General features: G+C 41.7%; 1 protein-coding gene across 3 annotated transcripts; it reads left to right on the forward strand.

The window, feature by feature from the left end:
• Positions 1-1,186: 1,186 nt before the first annotated feature.
• Positions 1,187-24,313, forward strand: LOC307216236 (hexokinase HKDC1). 3 transcript variants are annotated; one of them, XM_079976259.1, is made up of 18 exons: positions 1,187-1,932; positions 8,211-8,373; positions 9,145-9,293; positions 10,462-10,581; positions 11,710-11,805; positions 12,211-12,310; positions 12,564-12,747; positions 13,776-13,931; positions 14,764-14,997; positions 16,160-16,464; positions 16,954-17,102; positions 18,006-18,125; positions 19,062-19,157; positions 19,459-19,558; positions 20,522-20,705; positions 21,335-21,490; positions 22,940-23,173; positions 24,134-24,313. In XM_079976259.1, the coding sequence occupies exons 1-18, from the start codon at positions 1,870-1,872 to the stop codon at positions 24,276-24,278; spliced, it is 2,754 nt and encodes a 917-aa protein (XP_079832385.1). In that variant the 5' UTR covers positions 1,187-1,869; the 3' UTR covers positions 24,279-24,313. The 3 variants fall into 3 exon arrangements, with proteins under 3 accessions (XP_079832385.1, XP_079832387.1, XP_079832386.1); XM_079976261.1 differs by lacking the exon at positions 1,187-1,932 and adding an exon at positions 3,174-3,569; XM_079976260.1 differs by lacking the exon at positions 1,187-1,932 and adding an exon at positions 4,994-5,227.
• Positions 24,314-25,019: the final 706 nt, after the last annotated feature.

Raw genomic sequence — 25,019 nt, forward strand, 5'->3', positions numbered from 1 at the left:
GCTATCATAGCCACCTTTGGTCAGGCAGTAGTGGGTGCCAACTCGTCCATTGAAGACCAGCATGTTTGAGAAACTTTTCTTGCATTCGTCTCCCCCACTGCCGTTTCCCCATCAGCCGTTTTCCAGGAGGTCATCCGAACAAGGATGACATCGCTGTGCTGCCATTGTTCAGCACTCTGTAGCTGCTGGCCTTTTAATTGAGGGTACAGGGGAACGGAGGATAATGATGCCACTGATGGACAATGAATCCATTGTTCTTTCTTTCTGTGTGCAATTGTGAAGAGGCTGAGAGCAGTTGCAGTGGAGTCTCCGGGTGTCAGTTGCTGGAAATCACAAGTGCAGAAAGTGCTGTGCTCCCCTTGCAGGCTTCCCAGAGGTATCTGGTAGGCTACTGTGAGAACCACATTGGTAGCTCAGTCGGTAGAGCATGAGACTCTTAATCTCAGGATCGTGGGTTCAAGCTCCACACTGGACAAAAAGATTCCTGCCTTGCAGGGGTTGGACTACATGACCCTCGTGGTCCCTTCCAACTCTATGATTGTATGAACAGGATTCTGCATTAGCTGGACCGCTGGCCTGATCCAGCAGCTCTCTTCTTATTTATAATGTTCTATACCATTGCATATGCTAAGCATCAGCCTGAGGGGATGGCGTTTCACTTACTAAGCAGAGCTAATCTAGGGCTAGGAAAGCTTTCTCTTGGGTACACCTTGTCTAGCAGCCACCCACTAGACACAGATCTAGTTCAGCTAGCGGCAAATTCCGGTAAACAAAACTCACAAGCTGTACTGGCGCCATGCTTTTGGGGCTCTTCAATTTGTTGTGAAGTTACTTCAGCTTTGGAAACTTCACCAGCTATAGGAGGCTGGGGATCGCTCATGTTGGAAGATGTAACTGAGGCTGCCGCTCTCTGGATAGATCAACTTCCTTGGTTATAAGCCACAGGATAGGTTGGACCTAAAGTCGAGTGTTTGTGATGTCCATTATGCCTCTGTCAAAGTACTACACAGCTCAGCTCTTTGTGTTTAGTGGACGATTTCCAGCAATAAGCAAGGCTCCTTTTGCATCTGTTGCTGTCCAAGATCTTAACAGCCATGTTTCTTCACTCTGCTATGGCAGCTCCTAAGCATCAGTGCATGGTTGAAAAATACATATATATATATATTTGCACAGCTCTTCCTTTCTCAAACTCTTTGAGATCTGGGGGTTGTGTGGCAGACGACTGGCACTTGAGAGCCCACAGGCAAATTATTGCGAAGACTTGCCTAGATGAAACGAAAATGTAGCAGACTGGGAAAATGCACTTTGCATTGCTGCAGAGTGCCAAGCGGCTGGGTGGCTGGGAAGGAAAGTGTCCTCTATTCCCATGCCGTTCCCAGCAATGTTTCTGAGCGATACAATGCCCATTGAAGTGGCTTGTTTTTACTACTTTTTCCCTAATGGAAGTGTGCCATGCTGTGGAAGATCGTGCTGGGTTTCAGTTAAGCAAAGAAGCACCCATAGCAACTGGTTTGTTCAGGGGTAGAACATTTCCAAATTGGGCCAGTAACTAATTGTTTCCTTTTCTCTGCTCTTGGCAGTTAGCCACCTGTTCAGTATTAGACTATACCAAGTGGTGGGAGGGACTCTGTGTGTGTGAGGGGGGTGGGGAGAGAGGGGAAGGAGAAGAGAGCAAGAGGCTGGAGATTAATCATTGAACCAACTACACTGAATGGACTTGTTTAGGACTGGCTGCTCTGGGGTTTCTTATTAACATCTCTGCTGGCAAATGGCCCCGGCAAGTGAGTTTTGCTGGCCTCATAGTATATGAATGAGATCTGGAGTTAGTTGCTCACAGCCGTTCCATCAATACTGAGGCATTAGAGAGAAATGTTTGCTGTACACTTAGTGTCGTTTTATTTCACAAAACTAAAAGAGGACCAGATCAAAAAGGTAAGAGTTGGCTGGGCTCGCTGTTTTGACATCAGCTACTTTAAATAAGAGAATTGTTTTTTGACTTGTGGGTTGTCATTAAAAAAAGAAGAAAGTTTTGTGTATGTAGTTACAACATACACTTAGCAAAAATTGGCAGAGGATGAGTTTGTTCAGCTATTTTTAATTTAATTGCGCACTCAGAGGTGGAAAAAATATCTAAGGAAAGGAATCTTGGTGCAAGCAAAGTTCAGAATCTGTGACAAGTACACCTAAGCTAGAATGGTAATTTTTAGATTTAACAACAACAGACTGTCCCTATTATGGAACTGTGCAAGGCTAGAGCTGCTAATCAGGATTTGCAGTCACATTTTAATACTAACATTTTATATGAGGACAAAGCTGCAGTTTTCTTCCCATGGCTAAACAGGCAGCAATAAATAAATAGATCTTCTTTTTAGAAAACACACCCAGGAAAATTACTGCTACTACAATAATTCTTTTAATAATCAATTGGGCTATAACTTAAACCTAGAGGTTTAGTTAAACATGGCATTAGTTATCAATCTGGGAAAGGCTTTTAGATCTAGTTCTGTGATATGTCTTTCTAAGGTCATGTTATGAGCCTTCCATCATTCTCTGAGACCTCTGCTCTTCTCTCCTGTCCACCTTCCCTCTATGGTGGAAGAATGACTTTTAGTCATTCTTCCACCATCATAAAAGAATTCCTAGAAATACGTGTAGGTTGTCACACAACATGTGCCCTAATCTCTTCAGACGATGTCTAAGTGAAGTAATTTCCCTATCTTGTAAACATGAGTCAATGGATTTGTTAAGAGAAAATGTGTACCTTAACATAAAATACGCTTTTTAAAAAACAAGATGCAGCCTTGATCAGTCCTGCAAAAATTTTTTTAACATTGATAGTTTATTTTATTACATTTCTATTACACACATTGACTGCCTGTGTCCCCTGCCCTGCGAAGGAGGCTGTCCCATCACTGGTGTCAAAAAAAGTTTCAGCTACTAGTCTAAGCAGCTTCTGCATTGAAATGGAGGAAGCTTCACTTTGTCCTTTGCCTCAGACAGCAAAATGTATTGGGTGGGCCTTTGTATCCCTTTTTCCAGCCAGAAAGCTACCTGAACGACTTAAAAAAATGTAATCGATAAAGGCAACCCCTTGCCCTCAGACCTACAATCTTAAAAAGAAACGACACAAACGGAAAAGGGATTGGAAGGGAGAAGGGGAAAAAGCAAATCTAGGCATTTGGTCTAAATTTGTAATGACCAGCTAGAATGTAAATATTTCAAGGAGAAGAGGAGCCAAAAATTGTGGGTCTGTCAGCAGAGCTGTTGGAGAGGCTCTGTGGTCCCATCTTTCTCCTTGGCATTGTCTATCACCTGATGGGACGGCTGCTGTAGATGACATTTAGGTCTGCCCCAATCACACATAATGTGCGGTCTGGATATAATTTATAGAAAAAAAGGGGGGTGCATGTGTATCTGCTATACCTCCCCTGCTTGACCACAGTCTACTCTTTCAGCTGCTTTTTCTGCTCAGCTGAACTCTGATCCTTGGCTCGGCAGAAAGATAATCTTGTGGGGAAGAGGCAGTGAGGAGGGTGCAGCCCCTGCAACCTTCATACCCTCTTCATGTGGTAAACATTAGACATTTCCCCCTGCTTGATATGCACTTCGGAGAAGGCCCCGTTTTCAACAAACAGCTCTGTTGCTGCCATGTGTTGTTTGGTCTTTATTAGCAGTTGCTTGCTAAACTTACAGCACCACACTGGAGATTAGTGCTACCTTCAAAAACACACGTCCCAACTTTTCCTTCTAGATAGCAGAACAAAATAGTTAATGGGAACATGGCTAATTTGTAATCCCAGATATATCTTGTAATATATTAATTATTACCAGCTTTGGGCCCTGCCGCCATCAATAAATAAAGGCTGCTGAGGAGAAACCCCAGTCTGTTGGTGGAGTAGGCCTTAAACATTTCCTAAGCTTAAAGGTTGTCAAGTAACACTGCTAAAATGTTCTATATTTTTTTCTTTCTTTCACTTTCTGTGGTCATTAGCTCAGACCAACTTAAAAGATCTTGTGGGATTTTTATATTTAGAGACCGTTGGTCTAGTGTAGCAAAAACGGCAGTGCAGTCCTACACATATTTACACAGAAGCCCTGTTGTGTTCAGTGGTGTTGTAAATAAAAATATGCCCTTTTCCCTTATGGGGTATCCAAGAGCCCATAGGTTCCCTATTGGTAGGAGAGAATAACAGAGGCCAACCAGAGAATATTGAAGAAGAAGAAGAAGAGGAGTTTGGATTTGATATCCCGCCTTTCACTCCCCTTCAGGAGTCTCAAAGCGGCTAACATTCTCCTTTCCCTTCCTCCCCCACAACAAACACTCTGTGAGGTGAGTGGGGCTGAGAGACTTCAGAGAAGTGTGACTGGCCCAAGGTCACCCAGCAGCTGCATCTGGAGGAGCGGAGACACGAACCCGGCTCACCAGCACATGACTATCGCTCTTAACCACTACACCACATTGACACTAACAGCTAGTAAGCTTGATCTTTATTGATCTGTTGCAACAGGGTGCTCTCCTCACTCGCAGGAAAGGAGGAGGACCCACAAAAATGCTGTGCAAAGGCTTATAAAGACTTTTGAAATTCCCATCCTCTAGATCAAGACCACCCCCAGAAACATTATGCAGTCTAAAACAGAACATTTGCATGTTGTTTTTCTCCTGTCGCAGTTTATCTCCTGTCTGGCAAGTTACTTGATTGGATTTCCTGGGGAGCCTGGCCATTCTTTTGTAGTGGTAAAATACTTATTTCCTGGGCCAGGTCACAGGCTCACACCCTATTCATATCTTAAATGTGTCCTTAAGACGGGATTTGTGAGGAAAGAGACAATGGGGAGACTTTTCCAGTTTGACCTTGCAGAGAAAACATTTGGTCAGTTTAGGAATCAAAATGGTTCCAGGTTGGTCTTCCTGTGCTGACCTATGTATGTGCGGTTATGAACATTACCATATATCTAAGACCATAAAACTATCACAGTGGGGGTTACTAAGTGGATATAGAAAACCCCCATTTTGATGGTGATGGTGATGGTGATATTATTATTATTAGTGCTGCCATCCACTCTGGGCAGCTTCCAACAAATTATGAAACCACAGTAAACCATCAAATATTAAAAATATTGCTTCGTCCATAAACTCACTATGTAGCTTTAAGCAAACCACCTGTCCTCAGTCGCTCCATCTGCAGTATGTGGTAAATGTGCTGACTTTTACAGCTACACAATGCATGTGAGTTACTTTGAACACAAAATACTTTACAAAGGTTAAGTGTGACTATGATTAAATCTCCCATTTCCATGTAAAATCTACTGAATGATACCCAAACTCATGCCTAGCACAGAATATCAATTTTGGTTTCTCTTGGTTTCACTCAGTTTCTCATTTTTTTAGTTGAAAGTTCAGTTTGGCCCCCCCCCCCCTTTGTTAACAATGTGTTAAAACTCATCAGAATTTTATTGTAAATTTCTGCCAATTTACACATTTTTGTATGTAATCTATGTCCACACTATTTAGTTGGAGAAGCACTAAATTCAAAGAATAACCGTGTTTAGGTTCACATGTGGTTTTGGAAAGGGTCAATTAGAAAGGTTCATGTTAAAATCCTAGCTGAACCAAATTCCTTTCCCATCCCTACATAGTGAATAAACTGTGGGATCTGGATACAGACCATTTTCAGGCATCTCAAACATAGCTCTGAAGTATAACACAGAAAGTGACCGCCATTGAGATGGCCCCCTTCTGGGCTCATCGATGCCATTTTTGGGTGGGATTCAACCCCATACCAGCAATCTGAGGTTGCAGAATTGCATTTGTTTGGGAGACCTTGTGCAACAAACCCCCTTCCCCAAAATATCAGACTTTTTGCAAGAAGGAAAGTGATTGGGAAATGTACCGGAAAGTGTGCAACAATACTTGCCTTGACACAACATCATCTAATTGCCTCAGAAACAAATCAGAAGAAACACTCGTTAGATAGCCAATGCTGTCAAACAAATCAGGATTAATGCTCAAGAAACAGCCTATCTGGAAGCTCCCATAGCTTGCAGCTGTGCACAGAGGCAATACATCTCTTCTCCCCAATACTTCAGTGACAACATCACTGCCTTATCCAGGGTCCTCCCGACTCTTGGCAGTGTCAGATAGGTTTCCTGTGTTGACATGGGAGCCAGGGAATAATTTCTGCTCATTTGATTTCCAAAGGGAACGAGGAAGGGGCAATATGTCCTCAAATGTGCCCCAGCAGTAGTCGCTGGCTGGCTGAGTGCGGAACAGACCTATTTGTTCAACACCCTTGTAAATAGAATTCCCTTCCCATTAGGTCACTCACATGGCTAGTTTTACTCATGCACCAGACTACCGTCTCTCACATCCATTCTACCTCAATGGTACTTGTAGCCGTTAAAATATAATTTAATTTAGAATAGATTGTTGATAAGGATTATAAAGCTATCTTTTCACTCTGACATGGTATGTTGGATGCTACACATTCCTAGTGCAAAGGAATTCACAAAATGGGCCTCTTTCAAGTCCTAACAAAGCAGCTGTGCTTACCTTTGGACCAAAGGAAACCCACAAGTCTGTGCCAACCTCTCTTGAATCAGACAGCACCAAAAACGTCCTTAAATTTGGCTAAATCATGTCTCAGTGGCTTATTTTCACTTTGCTACCATAGCACCTCACCATCCCTGTTGTGTAGACAGTCCCACGGTCTTCTAGCTTTATCATGTGTTTCCATTTTAATTCCCCATGGGCAGGACTTTTTTCCCAGCTGGAACTGTCCAGAACTCAGTTCCTGTGCCTCTCAGGTGGGCGCCATTGCCATTATAAGAGAACAAGGGAGAAGTTCATGGTGGGTTCTGGCACCTCTTTTTCTAGAGGTGCAACCTTCCAACAGTTTGACTTCACTCCCAAAGGTACACTTCTCCATTGTTTCCTGAGACAGACGGATGCCAGCAATGGTCTCTGTAATTTCCATGGTTAGCATAGCCGTTTTGTGAGTGCTAATCCTCTGCTGCTAAGAGGAAGATGTTTCTAAGATCCTTCATTGGATCTCCCTCCCCACTGCCATGCCTCCCAATAAGAACTGGATTTTCTGAATATATATTTGGAAATGAATTTGGGAGGGCGGTTGAAGGGAGGAAGGGAAGACAAAGCATTCTCCCTGATCTGACCTCTGTTCATTGGATTGGTCTGGTTATTTACCCAAGGGTTCGGATGTCAACAACTCAGTAAAGTGAGAAGCAGGATTATTGTTGACACAGATAAAAGCGACAAGATAGCTCAGTCAATCCATAAATGGGGGGAACGACCTGAGGGCAATAACCTCCATTAGGACCAACTGAACGGTCATGAAGAAGTAAGTTTCCAAGATAATAAAAAATGTGATGCATAACAGAAATAAGAGTGAGGAATAGAGAAAGAAAAACATATTGTCAAGGAGGTGCAGGGCCAATGCCAAACTTCAGTGTGATCCCACCTTGGGGCCACTGATGCCAATAAGTGCTCCTGCTGCTGTTGTTTGCCACTGCTACCAAGCCTCCCCTCTTCCTGCTTAGCCCCCAGACATGTTTTAGTGATGGCACTTTTAAATAGTTGCTAAGCTGCTGCTTGGCTCTTTGGAATGAAAACGTGTTTGAAATCTAGGGTTTCTTTGCAGCCTTACATGGGTGGTGGGTGGGTTAAAAGCAGGCGGTGGGAGAATATATATAAAAAACAGCTTATAAGCATCGCTGTTACAGTGCGGGATGGTAGCAAAGTCAGGGAACATGGACTTTGAAGAATGTCTAGTAACACTATATTGAACAAAAATATTGGTTTACACAGCTTGCTTGGCTCATGGTTATTCTTTTCAAAAGCAAGGGCAACTAACACAAGGAATTTCTTGCCCTTTCTGTTCCTAGTAGCAACTTGCATTTTGAAGTTTCTTTGGGCAAATATGGGTTGTTGATGGAGTGTACACCAATGAGATTACAAGCGCAGGTCTGTGTACATAGGATGTGTGCATGTATTCTTGCATGTGTGTCGCTACTAGTCAGTGCAAAAAAAAAAAAAAAAAAAGAGGCCACCCTTCTGCAAGGGAAAACTGCTTTAAGGTGTGTGGTTGTTTTTTTAAAAAACACACACAACCAAGCTGTGTATAAATTTTATGAAATAAACACATATTTATTCATAATAACAATTAGTAAAAAATATCTTGAACCTCTTGCCCCAGGTTGATCGGTACTTGTACCACATGCGTCTCTCTGATGACGTCCTCCTTGATTTGATGGCCCGTTTCCAGGCAGAGATGGTGAAAGGCCTGGCAAGAGACACCAATCCAACAGCCACACTAAAAATGCTGCCAACTTTTGTGCGGTCCATTCCTGATGGCACAGGTAAGCAGCCGTTCTGCATTCCTCCTGCCATCATCAACGATAGCAATGAGGCTATCGATGGCTACTAGCCACAATGGCTATGATTTGTCTCCAGCGTCAGAAGGCAGAACGCCTCTGGATGCCTGCTGCTGTTAATCACAAGTGGGGAGACTCATGTCCTGCTTGAAGGCGTCTCATGGGCATCTGGTTGGAGGATGTTGGACCAGATGGACCTTGGGCCTGATCCAGCAGGGCTCTTCTTATTTTCTTAATTTTAAGAGGATGGTTCATGATAGCGGCGCTGAGATTCCCCAAGCCAAAAGCAGAGAGCAAGGAGGCAGTGTGAGGGGAGAATGAAGCTGCCTATCTTCCCCTTCTCCCCTCAAAGAAATGAAATGAATTCCAGGATTGTATAAGTAGGCAGTTAAAGCACAATGAAGGAAAACCAAGATCCTGTGTCCTCTAATTTTGGGCAGAAATTGCAATGCACCAGAGTTGGAACAGGTACTTGCCTTTGGTTGCTGCATGCCAACCTGGGAGTCCAGCAACATCTGAAGGGTCACTGGTTCCCCATCTCTGCTCTAATATCAACCATATCGTACAAATACATTAGACGATCTGTAAGAACCAGACAAAACACAATTGTTTTTTACGTTGAGATTTCTGCATTGCATCAAGAATGGCACCAATGCCCATGTCTGATCTCTCTACTGAGACCCTGCTTGGGCTCTGATGCAGAGTTACCTGACGTTTGGAAGACCCAACCATTTCTACCTGTTGTTTGTGTTACAGAAAAGGGCGAATTTCTTGCTTTAGACCTTGGGGGCTCCCGATTCAGAGTCCTAAAGGTCAAAGTGTCTGAAAATGGGAAGCAAAATGTTCAAATGGAGAGTCAATTCTATCCAACACCTAAAGAAATCATCCATGGGAGTGGGACAGATGTAAGTAGTGTATCTTCCTCTGAAACATGCTCTCTGTGAAGAATGTATTCTAAGACATAAAAAGATCCTATTAGCCAATTTTAGTTTTAATATTTGCAAGCTCCCAAGGCATATAAATTTCTCCGGGAATAGTTATTCAGAGCACCTCAATGGATGGCAGCTGCATCTGGAAATGAGCATGGCTTACTAAAAATCAACCAAACCATGGCTGCCACATGCTGAGAATATGTATTAATCTTTAGCAAACCAGTGACAATTATGGGATGATAGATGCATAGGAAACTGGGGGATAATAGATATGCTGATATAGGATACAGAGGCTATGGCTGCATTCAGTCGCATTATTGTGTTAGTTTTATGAGTTATAGCGCTAGCACTTCTGCCCCAAATTCTAACTTTCCTTTCACACCACAATACTCTGTTGTGTTTTGATCACTATACTGCCATGATGTACTAAATTTTAAATGGCAGGAAATAACAGTATGCCAGGATACTGCCCCAAATTTCATCACATGGGTATCAGTGAAAACAACAGGGAAGCTACAGAGCACAAATTTCCCGAGGTTCTCCTAGTTAATATGCAAACAGATTTTATTTTTCTGGAGAAAATTAAGAGGGAATTGAGTGCTAAACTTCTGCTAGATTCCACTAGATTTCCAAAAGTGGGTTTTACATTGTGAGAAAGATTACACAAAACATGAAAACTGACAGGTAAGGAACTGTTGGGAAGATGAGATAAAGTACCCTCTGAATTAGGGTTGCTATATTTCAATAAGTGAAAATCTGGAAGCAAAGGTTATTGAGCTTTTTGGGCAAAATTGGAACAACAACAAAATGGACGTTTTTGAGCCGTTTTTTTCAGTAAAATTGCCAAAAATGGCACTGCCCTATGACATTTCTGCTGATTTCAGCCCAGATACTGCTTCCAAGAGCAATATTCCAAGAAATTCTGGACATATGACAACCCTACTCTGAATGCAGCCTGGTTTATGCTGACCTTGTGATAATGTACCTTAGGCTTTTTTGTTATCATATTGCATAGAAAATATAACCATTGTTAATTATAGGCATTGCATTACCTCCTATTCCATTTGAGCCATACAGAGCCTGCATTGTATTCTACTAGGTAATATATAATAACTCACACTTCCCCCCTATTTTGATGCAGCTGTTTCAGTATGTAGCCGACTGTCTTGCAGACTTCATGGAGACAAAGAATATAAAGCATAAAAAATTTCCTCTTGGCTTTACCCTATCTTTTCCTTATATACAGAGAAAATTAGAGGAGGTAAGACCAATGTTCTTTATGGCTTTGTAACCAGGGTGAATCTTCTCCCAAATTATTAACCAAGAGCTCCAGAGCTGAGAAGCTGCCATTAGCAAGCAGCAGGGGCTCTCCTGAAATGCCACTTTGCCCATGCTAGGAAGGTATAGAATTCGTTATGCAGAGAATATAGCTTTGCGAAAGCGTGCATTATATCTGCTGGCTGTGACACTAAGTATATAAAATAGGTATACAATTTTTGCTTCTAAAACTCAGGGGCTGAGAGTGTGATGGGATGGGAATAGCAGTTGTGCAGAGACAAGAATACTAGGACAAGGCACTGCATGGGACTTGGAAAGCTGGAAATATGAGTCCTGCTGCCTTGGGAAAACCTGAAAGTGCATAAAGATAGGCAAATTTGTCAATTTCAGTTTCCTTCAGCTTTTTGTTTTCCGAGTCAGTTCTCCTCATTTCCATTTTTTAAATCCTTTCGAAAATTCATCAGCATTATATATCTCCCGATGTACAATTTTTTGTATGCAGTTTTGATTAATGTTTTGATGAAGGGAGGCTCGCCTGGTGCCTTCATTATACATCTTTAGGTGCCAGGCGAAAGCATTCCTCTTCAACTAGGCCTTTGGCTGATTAACACCCTATATCCTTTTTCAATGTGTTCCAGTTTTTATTGTGTATTTTGTGCTTCTATCCTGTATTTTTATGCTGTGAGCCACCCTGAGATATTTGGATGAAGGGCTGTATACAAATAATAATAATAATAGACACATTTTTCAAGCGATTTCTCCAAAGATAATCAATTTCTGTATTTCCCCCAAAATATATGGATTTTATACTTCTGCCTCTTGGCATATCTGTCCAATCTGTCCAATTTAAAAATGTTTTAAGGTTTTATACACTGTTAATTTTTTATTAATATTTAAAATTAGAGCAAAACAATACATTACATCACGAACTACCGGTAAATTATAGTAAATATGTTACACCAGTCCATGCATAAACTAGAGAAAGAAAAAATAACACACACACACACACACACACACACACACAAATAGGCTCTCTCTTTCTGCTTTATATGCCACTCTTTAAGCCATGCTGCACACATTGTTAATGGATAATTGCTTCTTTTATTTTAAGGGTATACTGATTTCTTGGACAAAGCATTTTAAAGCCAGAGGAGTTCAGCAGACAGATGTGGTGAAATCTCTCCAGAAAGCCCTCAGAAAACACCAGGCAAGTTGAGATTTAAGATTTGTTTTTAATAATCTGATTGCATTAAAAAAAGCTGACATTTCCTAGCAGTTCTGGTGTACAAGCTGGGACATTGGCACATACCGTATGTAGCGCTCTGCAGGAAAAAAACCTGCCCAATTCAAACCTACAGAATTGTTATTGCAGAGCTTTTTCCTTCCTTGAAGTAAATGAAAGAACTTGGATCAGCTTGTACATTTCATCAGAGTATAATGGTCTGTCTGTCTGAAACTTCTAGGTGGTGGTGATATGCACCCCCACTTTGAAATTCCCATCTCTAGGTATTAAGCTGATTTTGTTTTTGAAAACACTGTGGTTCTTATTGACTGTAAGAATCTGAATATGTATTATTTTGACTTTACTGGTATGTTGCATTTGCCTCATTAGGACATTGATGTAGATATCTTGGCTTTGGTAAATGACACAGTTGGAACGATGATGACCTGTGGATACGATGATCAGCGATGTGAAGTTGGTGTCATTATTGGTAATTCTATATCTTTTTTTTTACCAGAGGCAGGGCCAATCTGTCTTAAGATAAAGTGAGTATTCTGGGAATATAGAACAGTTGAGCCCATGCGGCATTGCACAAGGCACAGAAAATAATTTTTTCTTAGAAAAATTCTATTTTATTTTATTTATTTTAAAATTATGATTATGTGTTTCTTCTTAATTAATTATGTGTTTCTTCCCCCCTTCCCTTCCCCCAACAACCTCCAAAATGAATCCGCTGGACTCAGGAACAGGCACAAATGCTTGCTACATGGAGGAAATGAGCAATATTGACTTAGTGGAAGGTGATGAAGGAAGGATGTGCATTAATACCGAATGGGGAGCCTTTGGAGATGACGCATCACTGGATGACATCAGGACAGAGTTTGACAAGGAGATTGATTTGGGCTCTTTCAATCCTGGAAAACAATTGTAAGTTTAGTCATCAGCATCTTTCTAGTATTGTAGATATTTAGGCATGTGCACAATCTCAGAACAACCATGAAATAACATTGGGACAGAGGTAGCATTGAATATATTAAGTGGCAGGCAAGTACCGTGAAGCGCCGTTGATACTATTTAGGAGGAGTGTTTTGGCCAAGAATCTGGTTAAATCCTAAATCCCCAGGGGTTTAGTATCCTTCCAGTGATTGTTTGGAGGAGGCGGGGGGACAGTGAGAAACTGGGCCCAAAGGAAGTGCCTTTCTCTCTGACCCCAAACACATTCCTAACTGTACTTTCACAGAAGGGTGCTGTTAAGTTGTGGGCGAACATATCAGATGACACAGCGATTCTTCCAAAGCAGCTCTTTATTTGTAATCTGGAACAGAACTGAACTGAGGAGCTCAGTCAGCCTGCTTATATAGAGCTCCAGAACAATGTAACTGTTGCCATTTTCTAAAACTATCCAATCACTGAACGTCACTTTCGATCCTTCATTTGCATACAAACTATCCAATCACTGAACGTAACTTTCGATCCTTCATTTGCATAACTATCTACAGTATCCCCCTGCTGGCCCAGGGTGAGAACTTCAGTACATAACACGTGCTGAATGGCCCATGTTAAATAAATTGTGTGTGGTGCAGTGTGTGTGTTCTGAGTTGGGAGTTTTTTCTGAGTCCTTCCCCCATTCCAGCAGTAACTTAACTGCAAAGAAGAGGAGGGGGCGGATAAAAGAATAAAGAGTCCTTTGCTGCCATCTTTCTTTCCACAATCCTTTGTGGATCTCTAGCAGCAGTAGTAGCAATAGGTAATCATGATAACAATAATGATTGTAATAGGGAGCGCTTCCAGACAGAGGATTAATATTACAAATGAGTCATTGGGAACACTGAGAGATCTCCTTGGGGGGGGGGGAATTTACTGGATTTCTCCCAAGAAATGTAAATCTAATTCTTTATTAGAAAGCATGAAATGCCCTTGATGCTTTCTGACAACAGCTTTCTGTTGAATTGCAGGTTTGAGAAGATGATTAGTGGTTTGTATTTAGGAGAACTTGTAAGAATTATCCTTCTGAAAATGACAAGGGAAGGTTTGCTTTTCAACGGGAAGTTGTCAACAGCTCTCTGCACCAAGGGCAAGATTGAGACAAAACACATTGCTGCCATGGAAAAGTAAGAGGCTTTAATCTGTCCATCAGAGAGTTTTCTGTAAGAGCAGCTTCCGTTCTACAATTTGTTCAAGCATTGATTTTGGGCAGCTACTCTGCCTTCAAAGCTACTCTGCTTTGGTGAGGCCAAACGCTTGCAGATGTTATTTAGGGCAGCCTCTTCCTCCTTCTTGCTCCATAGATCAGACCAGGTACGATGAGATTTCAGATAGGGTGGACAGTCAATCACACAAAAGCAGAACATGTTGCTGCAAAAAATAGGACACAGCTTTGCATGTAATCTGCATGTACTAATTGGCATGTATAGATGCACCTTTAGAAATTACCATGATTTAAATAGAAACATAGTACATCTCAGGACAGTAGGGATGATGGTGGCCAAGGGTCTGTTGACCAGGTAGAAACTGCTGGTGGGCAACTGCAAGGCCTCTGCTCTCTTTTCTTATGGTTTCTTGGCTGTGTACATTTAAAGCACATGACTTCCTCCAAAGAATTCTGGGAGCTGTAGTCTGTCAAGGGTGCTGAGAACTGTAACTCTATGTGGGGTAAGCTACAGCTCCCAGGATTCTTTGGGGGAAGCAACGCACTTTAAATGTATAGTGTATATGCAGTCTTTATCTTTAATTTGATTTGGACCAGATAGCCCTTCTGATAGAAGATGCCTTCAAATAGAGGACTGTCCTCTGCAAAGTAGGACATATGCCCCCCTACCTTCAGAAATTTCTGGCCTGCTTACTGGTTCCATACAGAAAGTGGTTCACTGCTGTCTCCCTCTCACTACTAAAAGCTGAAGTGATTTCCTCAGGCATGTTTCTGATTCCTTTGTTTCGGGTTAGGTATAAAGAAGGCTTGAGCAATACTAAAGAAATTCTGACAGAACTGGGCCTGGCTCCATCGGAGGATGACTGCATTGCCGTTCAGCACGTCTGCACTGTTGTTTCATTTCGCTCAGCAAATCTCTGTGCTGCAGCTTTGGCAGCGATACTCACACGCCTCCGTGAAAATAAAAAGGTTGCAAGGCTCCGAACAACAGTGGGAGTTGATGGGACGCTGTATAAGACACACCCTCAGTAAGTCACATCAAAGTAGGTAGGGTTGTCATGCCTGGGGAAATTATCATTGCTCATCTGCATATGATAATTAATTTAAGGGTATACAGTCATCTAGCAATCATGATGACTATGAGCCAAGTTGCCTTTGAAAAAGGGTCAGAAGAATTCATGAGCTGTCAACACTTATTGGCTGCGACAGCTATACATAACTTTAATGTATCCCATAATGTTTGTCCACTGATGGAAGACTCTTTGATCTGGTGGAGGCTTCCATTGGCAGAATGGAATTAGAGGGGCAATTTCCCCCCCCCTTCAGAAGCAACATGGAAGATGGTGTGGAGGCTGCGGTGATGAATTAGCAAAAATGTGCCTCCTTTGCCATTATAGTGACATAAGCATCTGCTGGATCAAAGAACTAACTGTTAGTAGAAGGGCACCAGTAGAAGGGATACAACTTGATACAGTATTTCTCTGGTTACCAGATGCTGTAGTCAAACTTGAGCAAATGGCTATTGCTATTAATGCCTAACTGATGAGCTTTCCACAGATATTTGGCTGGCCACTGTTTGATATTCTGATCTAGCAAAGCTTTCTACTTTGTTCTTGATTAAAACTGCCCTCAGAGGCACCGCTTGGTCAGCAAAAAACTAGCCTAAATAAGATCTCATGGAACTTCAGAAGAATGGTCTGGCAGTGGTTATTGCCAGGGAAGTCTGTGGACAGCTCTCCGTGATTCCGTTTCCCTCACACGTCCTGCTTTTGGCATGGATTTAGGGCGGTTTAGGTGGTTCCACCAAGCTGAGGGGGTGCAAAATTGAGATGATCCATAAGTAAGAAGAACCATTGATGGTGCCATATTTTGGCCTCACACAGGGCACAATTTTCTGAAAAATTATGGAAGTCTGCCGCTGCTTATGGACTTTCCATTGGCATCTGGTTGGCCAATGAGGGAAACAGGATGCTGAGAGGAGGGAGTAGGTAGGCCTTTGACTTGATTCATCAGAGATCTTTTGTTTTGTGCTCATGAACTGTGTGGACTTGAATCAAAAGGATTTCCTTGATCTGTGAAAGTGCTAAGCGGCTTAAGGGAGAAAGCAATTTAGCGCAATGGTGTGTGTTCCCTTGTATTTTATTGTGCACACAATATTTGTAAGCATTTAAAAGACCTTTTTGGCTTTAGGTATGCTAAGCGTCTCCATAAAGTAGTCAGAAGGCTGGTGCCCAACTGTGACGTTCGATTTCTGCTGTCCGAGAGTGGCAGTGGGAAGGGGGCTGCGATGGTAACTGCTGTTGCGTGCAGACTCTTATCTCAGCGCAAACAGATCAACGAGGTCTTGAGCCTCTTCAAAATAACCAAAGAGAACCTCATAGGTGTGAAAACCAGAATGAGGGCAGAACTGGAGTATGGCCTGAAGAAAGAAACGCATCCTACAGCCACTGTGAAAATGCTGCCCACATTTGTTTATGGAACACCAGATGGAACAGGTAAGGACCCAGAAAAGCTAATCTAAAACAAAGGGGAAGGTCGATGCAGATTGGTTTCACTTATTTGACTATGTTAACAGGGGATCTTCCCATATCCCTCCAGCTTCTCATTCTTTGTTATGGTTATACCATCTGATATTCCAGGAACAAGATTGTAGTTTGGTACATTGGTTTGCTATTATTTTATTTCACAACTCTGTATTTTTCTCTGTTACTGACCTGGTTTTTCCAGTGTTTACATGTTCTTGTACGTAACAAAAAATAAAATGAAAAGCTTTTAAAAAGAGAGAGAGAGGAGGTAATAAAAACAACAGATAAGTTCACAGGAACCCCAGAAAGCAGTGAACATGTTTGAAAAGTGATTTATAATTTTTTTGAACAAGAAGCTCAGAGTCAGCAAGTTTGATTTGGAAATTCCAGAAGCCTTTCTGTCCAGCAGTTAGGAAGGAAGACTTCAGTCAGATTAAAATGCTGATTTTTCTGTTGCAGAAAATGGAAAATTTCTGGCCCTTGATCTTGGGGGAACAAATTTCAGAGTTTTGCTTGTAAAAATCAGAAGTGGAAGAAGCAAATCAGTCCGAATGTACAATAAAATCTTTGCCATTCCTTTGGAAATTATGCAGGGAACAGGTGAAGAGGTAAAGTAAAACAAGCCACTTATTTATTTTTATTGAACCTGTGGAGGGAATGCGGTATTTACTTGCTTACTCTGTAATAACAGAACCCAATTCCCACTCCAGTGGTTCTCCTAAACCCTTGCCACTGACAGCATTCAGTCTCACTTATTCCTTCTGAACCCTTAACTTACCAATGACTATGGGGTACAGGCATGATACAAAGCCAATCAGATATAGATATTATATGTAAAGTATTTACGTTTATTCGCAACAAGATTATTAAGTGCACAAGCTTATCTGGTTACTTTAAGATAGTATTGTATATTTAAATGTATACACTTTCTTGTCACTTTAAATACCAACAGCTTATCTCCAGCTACTTTGAGTTTGACCTCACCCCAAAGGCGCACTCCTGCATTGTCTCCTGAGACAGATAGATGCCAACAACAACAATATCCAGCTATTAATGTTAAATTAAGATAGCTTTAAGGAAGCAGTTAGTTACCTTATGAAAGCGTTTAGCAAAACTGCCCTTTTATTCTCTCCATCCCAGTTAAGTCCCATTAATGCTATAACAGAGGACTCCCCCCCCCCAAAAAAAACCCCTTTACTGATTTACTGAAGTGCAGGTGTGTCTTGCTGTGTTGCTAATGAAATCTTCTCTCTGGTGATCCTGCCAGTCACCAGCGACCAACATGCCAAGCTGCTCCTCACTTCTCCCCGCCCCCCAGTGCAGATTGGGTCTTCCCTTGCCCCTTCAGCCTAAGCCAAACAATTAAGCTATCCCCAGCAAGCCTTTGGTCATTCCACCTGCCACTCAGACCTTCCTTTGACATTCCCCAGTACTTGTCCTCCACTACCTTCTTCTGACTCGACTCCACAAACATAAAGAACTCCAATAATATTATCTTTCTTCCCTTCTAGCTGTTTGATCACATTGTCCAGTGCATTGCAGACTTTTTGGAGTACATGGGCATTAAGGGTGCTCGACTTCCTCTTGGCTTTACTTTTTCCTTCCCCTGCAGACAAGCATGTATTGATAAGGTAAGGAGGGGAGCTGAGATTTGACATGCTGTTTCATTTCCTTTTTTAATTTGGGTTAATCTTTGCAGAATTTTCCATAGAAACATTTCTTTATTGTTTTTTTTTATTCCCTTCCCTGTGGACTGACAAGAGTTTTATCACAGGTTTTACCAGGGTGTATAAAATTGAATTAAATGTTACACAAAAAACAATCTCATTTGTGTTAAACAAAAAACAATCTCATTCTTACACGCACTTAGGCAGATATACTTTGGACAAGGCATGCTTGACACAAGGCTGCTGATGCATAGAGCAGCTCATGGAGAGTTAAAGCAAATTATTAAGGATGTGTGGAATAAAAAACAATTCAGATTGGGCCCAATGTATATGTTTTTTCTGCACTGAAAAACCACTTCTATATTGTCAGAGGCTTTCTGTTACAACAATAACAGAAGTGGCAGTCAGTTTGAATTGCATGACCACTTCTGATACCGGTGTTGCATCTCTGTCAGGGATGCTGATACAGGAAGTAATCAAACCATCCAGCTTTCTGTTTCAGCCATGGCCAGCCAGTTACTTATGGCACCTGGCATACCGTGAAGTACCACTGGTTTAAACTTCCCAACGCTAAGTATGTAACAGGCTGCCTTGGGAGTTGGCAAGCTCTCTTTTGCACGAGAGTGTACATTTGGAAGGGATCTTAGAGATAATCTTGTCTGGACTCTTGCTTGATGCAGGAAACCCACAACGACAGAGTGTATAGCCCTCCTGCTCTGTTCCCTGAAGCATCCCCCTCTATCAGAAAGGGAGCATTTTGGTATTTTAATATTTCCCCAAAATGCAATATGTTGAACCAAGCTCCTCTTGAAAGTGTAATCCAACTTTTAAGTGTTCTACCTGTTTTTCTCTTGGTGTAAGCATCTTTCATTTATTGATTGTATGACTTCCCCACTTTAGGGAACTCTTGTTGGGTGGACAAAAGGGTTCAAGGCAACAGACTGCGAAGGAGAGGATGTTGTTGATATGCTCAGGGAAGCTATCAAACGAAGGAATGTAAGTACCATTATGGGGAAATCTCCCAAAGGTTCAAGCACCAATCCCTTGCTATGACAGTAGTATAGAACTGAATCTCAGTTATCCAAATGTAGCTCTATCACTAGGTGCTGCAAATACTCTAAATGCTTTCAAAGGTGTTGGTTTCATCTGTGGACTCCTTCAGATATCCTTTTTATTGTGCTTTCATGATGATAGATCGTATAAAGCTAGTGCTTAGTGCACAATACATCGAAGGGCGTGTATGTGTTTGTTTGTTTTTCGCTCTTTGCACATTCACAAAATCAGTTTTTTATTTCAGGAATTTGATCTGGATATTGTAGCAGTGGTAAATGATACAGTTGGGACAATGATGACATGTGGCTATGAAGACCCAAATTGCGAAATCGGCCTCATTGCAGGTAAAAAGCAATCCTGTAAGACTTGTGTATGAATGTTCCAGGATGTGACAGAATAAGATTTGTAACCAACAGTGAAATGATATGCTAAAATCTTTTGGGAGATGGAATCTTGGTCAACTTGCTGTTTCTGAGCAAGGAGGGGAGAACCTTTGGTCCTCCAGATGACATTCGACTCTAATTCCTATTGGCCCCAGTCAGCATGGCCAATAGTCAGGGATGATGGAAATTATAGATGATGAGAATTACAGTGAGCCTTGTTGGGAATGATGGAAACTAATAATGTTATGAGCAATAAAGATGAGGAGAGAAAGGGAACCTACAAAGTGTTGCATGCCACCTAGTGGTATGAGGTATACACTGCACCCCAAGCTCTAATATGAACCTTAGTTCCCTAGATATAGGGCATAAAATTGATTTAGTTCGCATTTAAAGGTAACCCTACCCAAGTCACACTTTTTGAAACAATATACAAACCGAAACATAGCCGCTGTTTGAAATTCACACAACTTTGAATTTTGCAAAGCCAGGTAATGTGTACAGAAATGTAAATATTGCAGTAAAGTGTGTGTTTACCTGCATATATTATTGAAAAGAAAATACCAACATGCAAAACATAATGGAAACCTGCTTTGCAAAATTGTGTATAATAACATTGCTTACAAAGATATGTCTGTTATGAGAAATTCACAGTAAAATGCTGCTGAATTTTCGTGAGCACTTAGTGTGTTTTTTTTAAAGTGGGGAATTAAACTTAAGACTAGAAACATGTGAAACTGAGTAAGTAAAACAGAATTTGACAGATTTGCCTGCCCCTACTTTTAGCCCCTAAATTTTATCTCCCACTTAGAGAGAAAAAAATCAAACTTCTTCTAGGAAATGTTTTTTTCATTCCCCAGGTCTTTGTGCTTCTCCTGGTGGTTGCTTTAAAGGAATAAAATACACATGCCTCTTCCTTCCTTCCAGGGACAGGCAGTAATGTTTGCTACATGGAAGACATGCGTAATATAGAAATTGTAGAAGGAGACGAGGGCAAAATGTGCATCAATACAGAATGGGGAGGATTTGGCGACAATGGCTGCATAGATAATCTCAGGACAAAATATGACAAAGAAGTGGATGAGGGGTCATTGAATCCTGGAGAACAGAGGTAACAGTCTGTGTTTTATTGCTATTGCAATGCCTTCAGGACATATGTAGGAATGGCAGATAATTCTATTAGAAAAGGAGGTGGAAATAGTGGTTTGCGTGTTCATGTGTAGTCAGGAATAGAAATCACTCAAGTAAACACAGTTGGTATTTGTTCACATCATCATCACAGCTGTTTTTATGTCCACAAACAGTACAACAGTAATAACTTTTTTACATTGTTTTGATGTTTCCTTGACATTGAAACGAATGTAAGTTACGTAAAGTATGTTAAGTAGCAGACAATGTAGTGAATGTTATTACATTCAGTGGAAACCAAAGTACAGTGCAACGGAAACAGTGTTGATTGTGATGAGCACAGGTTGGAATGGAAATCACAGTTTCTTCCATTCCTAGGCATACATGAACTTTGAGTAATCTTTCCACTTAAGAACACGCCTGCTATTCCACTTTAAAACACCTTACAAAGCATGTCTGTTGCTGTTGTGTTTATTTCCATCCTAAGAGTCAACGCACATGTTCAGAAAAGGCATGTGGTATGTACAGACTATATCCCAGGCCCCATTTTTGCATACATAACTGAAAATGTGTTAAATGTTGTCCAAATCCTTTTTCTTTTTTCTGTATAAGGTATGAGAAAATGACCAGTGGAATGTATCTGGGTGAAATAGTGAGACAGATCTTGATAGACTTGACTAAGCAAGGACTTCTCTTCCGGGGTCAGATTTCAGAGCGGCTGAGAACAAGAGGAATATTTGAAACCAAATTCCTGTCCCAGATTGAAAGGTAAAACAATGTGTTGTACTAACAGAGTATTTTCCCCACTGCCTGCCACTTTCACACATATCAGACTAGTGAGAAGCAGCTGAATGTTTGCAGCTTTGTAAATATTTTAAACGCCATAAGAAAATAATACAGTTGGGAAAAAGAAGTGTTGGTTGACTGAGATGCTGAACCCTGTTACTTAGGGCCATCTGCAGTTCTATAGTGAACAACTTTACTTGGGTTTTACTGGGTGTGAATGAACCCAGTGTATTTCAAACATCAGTATCACACTGCTTTCAGCAGTAAAGTACTTCGTATCTGTACTGTTTGCACTGTCGCTTCATAAACTTTAAGTGATCCTTTCTGCTTTGTCCTCAGATTGGAGGGGGTGGAAATGAGCAGCTATTCCCTATGCCCTTGGATTGAGTGAGCATGGATGATGCTAATTTTGAAAAGTACATTTCACCCATGAGAGCTAAAATAGTAGCATTCTGCTTTTAAACTAGTGTCTGCATTCAGACAATTAAATCTTGGCTGAATAAGCCAAAGTATCAAGAAATGTTTTTCCCACTCAGCTTTTTCTCTCCTCCCTTTGAGGTGCAAGCAAGGAAACAAGGAAAGTCTTTAGTTATTTATCATAATTCCCTGTTTAGTCTGAACAGGGTAATGATGATTGCCACTTCGTAACATGACACAGGGCCGGCCCACCCATGAGGCAAAATGAGGCGACTGGTGGCTGTGTCCACAGGGGCAGCAGATCCTGAAATAGATCTTTTCCCCCCCACCTTGTTCCTGTCGCAGATCTTCACTCACTGCTTCTTCCCTAGCAGGGAGGAGGGGTGCCATTTTGTAGTTCACCTCAGGCACCAAAATGTCCTAGGCCGGCCCTGACATGACAGGATATTAAACCGTGGAGCAAACACATTTCCACAAAAGGTCAGACTTTTTGCAATACAGTCGTACCTCTGGTTACGAACTTAATTTGTTCTGGAGGTCCATTCTTAAGCTAAAACTGTTCTTATCCTGAGGCGCACTTTTGCTAATGGGGTTTCCTGCTGTGCGCACGAACCTCTGGCATGCAATTTCTGTTCGCATCCTGGGGCAAAGTTCGCAACCAGGAGCAGCTACTTCCGGGTTAGTGGAGCTCGTAACCTGAAGCATTTGTAACCAGAAGCGTTCATAACCAGAGGTACCACTGTAAAAGAAGTGATAGGGAAATGCAGCGGAAAGTAGAAGTGCCCCTTGTGATTTAGGCTCAGGCAGTAGGAGGAGTAGAGGGGGAAAACCTGTTCATCTATCAACTTATTTAGAAAAAGTAGGGGCATGGTCACAGATGGGAAGAGTAGTGCTGGAAAAGTGTGTCCCTGCAAAGGACTTTGTGTCTTCTTACACCAGTGCTGCCTTCCAGTACATTTGGCCCTAGCTCTGCATCCTAACCAGAAGTGCCTGTTGTGTTTTGGCTGAGTGCAGTGACCGGCTTGTCCTACTTCAAGTAAGAAGAATCTTGCAGCAGCTTGGGCTTGACAGCACTTGTGATGACAGTATCATTGTAAAGGAAGTTTGTGGCTCCGTTTCCAAGAGAGCAGCCCAGCTGTGTGGGGCCGGGCTGGCGGCTATAGTGGAGAAGATACGGGACAACAGAAATCTTGAGCACTTAAAAACCACTGTAGGTGTGGATGGCACCTTATACAAACTACACCCACAGTGAGTACACAGCATCACCGTTGTTCTTTTGCCTTGCAGAATTGACCAATTTTTTAAAGATAATATTCTGCTTAGTTGATGGGGATTAAAAAGGTTGGGGTAAAGAGAAATTGCCACAATGCTGTTTCAGTTAGCCCTATTACACTTGCTTGAATAAGATTGTAATAAAGAGCTGGGAAAAGTTCTGCTTTGAATGGGCTACAGGCCCCTCCAGAGAGATGGGTGATTTTCTGAAGGTCTTCTGCAACATGTCATTGATGGGAAGGGCCATAGCTCAGTGATAGAGCATTTGTCTTGCATGCAGAAGGTCTTAGGTTCAATCCCCAGCATGTCCGGTAAGGCTGGGAGATAATCCTGCCTGAAATCCTAGACAGCCACCACCAGCAAGTGCAGACAATACTGAGCTAGATAGCCCAATGGTCTGACTCGGTATAAGGCACCTTCCTATGTTCCTGTGCAATATGGACGCATTAGTGGTGGATTTGTACTGGACTATCCACACCACATTGAGCTTTATTAGCTGTTCTGTGCAGCTTCCTCAATGCTGCACCCCAGGGCTCCCCTCTACTTCCCCTCCCACTTATATTAGTGAAAACTTTCCATGGAGAAAGCTAAAGAGCTGTACTTGCAGATACAGTTGAAGTGAGAGAAGAACCTGCCCTCTTGCCCCTGATGCTGGTTGACTTACCTGTCGCTGGGAGGGGTACAAGGTGTTTTGTGAGTGCAGAGCATACAGAGAGAGAGAGAGAGAGAGAGAGAGAGAGAGAGAGAGACAGACAGACAGACAGACAGACAGACAGACACTGACTGGATTACTGTCAATCCTTACAATGTAAAAGCCCTCCCTCTGTATTCTCCTGTCCCTACCCATCATAATGACAGGCATTTTGCCAGTTAAGAAATAAACAGCAGTGTGCAATCATTGCATATATTTTTTTGCTTTGTTTTTCCTCTCTTTAGCTTTTCTAGAATCTTGCAAGAAACGGTAAAAGAACTGGCGCCTCAATGTGATGTGACATTCATGTTGTCTGAAGACGGGAGTGGAAAGGGAGCTGCCTTAATTACTGCTGTTGCAAAAAGAGTGCATAATGTTGCTGAAAATTAAGTGGTCATGCAGGCATCTGTGTGTAGCAGTGATTTTTTTAAAAAACCAACCGAAGCAGTAGTTCAAAAGTGGTGCACACTTCTGTGGCCCAGAGTTAGCCAATGTTGTGGCCTTGAGATGCTGTTGGAGTAAAACTCCCATTGTCCCTGGCTGTCGGGACTTGTCATTCAACAGTCTCTGGAAGGCACCAGGTTTGGCCACTCCTGTTTGTATCCTGATGGTTGAGCAGCTGTGCAAACAGAAAGCAGTTTTTCTTGCCAAAACTGAGGCAGGTGTTGGCGCATCTGAACATAGTTTTCCATAAGTTGTCTTATGTTTAGAGATACAACAATATACTTGACATTTCTGTGTTATGCTCATAATATAAAACAGCCAGGCCATATAAATGTAACTATTTTGTCAACTATTTTAAACATATTTATATGTTCTACTGCTCCCTTTCCCATCCATGTCCTTTCGCATTCACATCTAAATATCCTTTGTAATGTACAACTCATAATTTGGAAATAGATATTATGTCCTTGTATAGGTATTCTTGGATAGGCATGTGCCGAGAGCTGGCACTATTGTTTTACTTTTTATTGTTCCTTTTAGAAAAAGAAATTAAAAAGTCTGATGTGCAAAAGGTAATCAATCCATGTTCTTTTTCAAACAAATTGTTGTGTTTAATGAGTTGCTCGCAGTTGGCGCTGCTTGGGATGGAAATCTAGGCCCTTGTAGAAGGAGAGAAGAGAGATGGTC

Source organism: Podarcis cretensis, assembly GCF_951804945.1.
Source record: "Podarcis cretensis genome assembly, chromosome: 5".
In the NCBI taxonomy this organism is placed as follows: domain Eukaryota; kingdom Metazoa; phylum Chordata; class Lepidosauria; order Squamata; family Lacertidae; genus Podarcis; species Podarcis cretensis.

Coding starts and splice junctions, on each gene's coding strand:
- LOC307216236 (XM_079976259.1), top strand. CDS start 1,870: ATGTTTGCTGTACACTTAGTGTCGTTTTATTTCACAAAACTAAAAGAG. Junction 1,933..8,210: donor AAGAGGACCAGATCAAAAAG/GTAAGAGTTGGC, acceptor CTCTTGCCCCAG/GTTGATCGGTACTTGTACCA. Junction 18,126..19,061: donor GACAAGCATGTATTGATAAG/GTAAGGAGGGGA, acceptor TCCCCACTTTAG/GGAACTCTTGTTGGGTGGAC.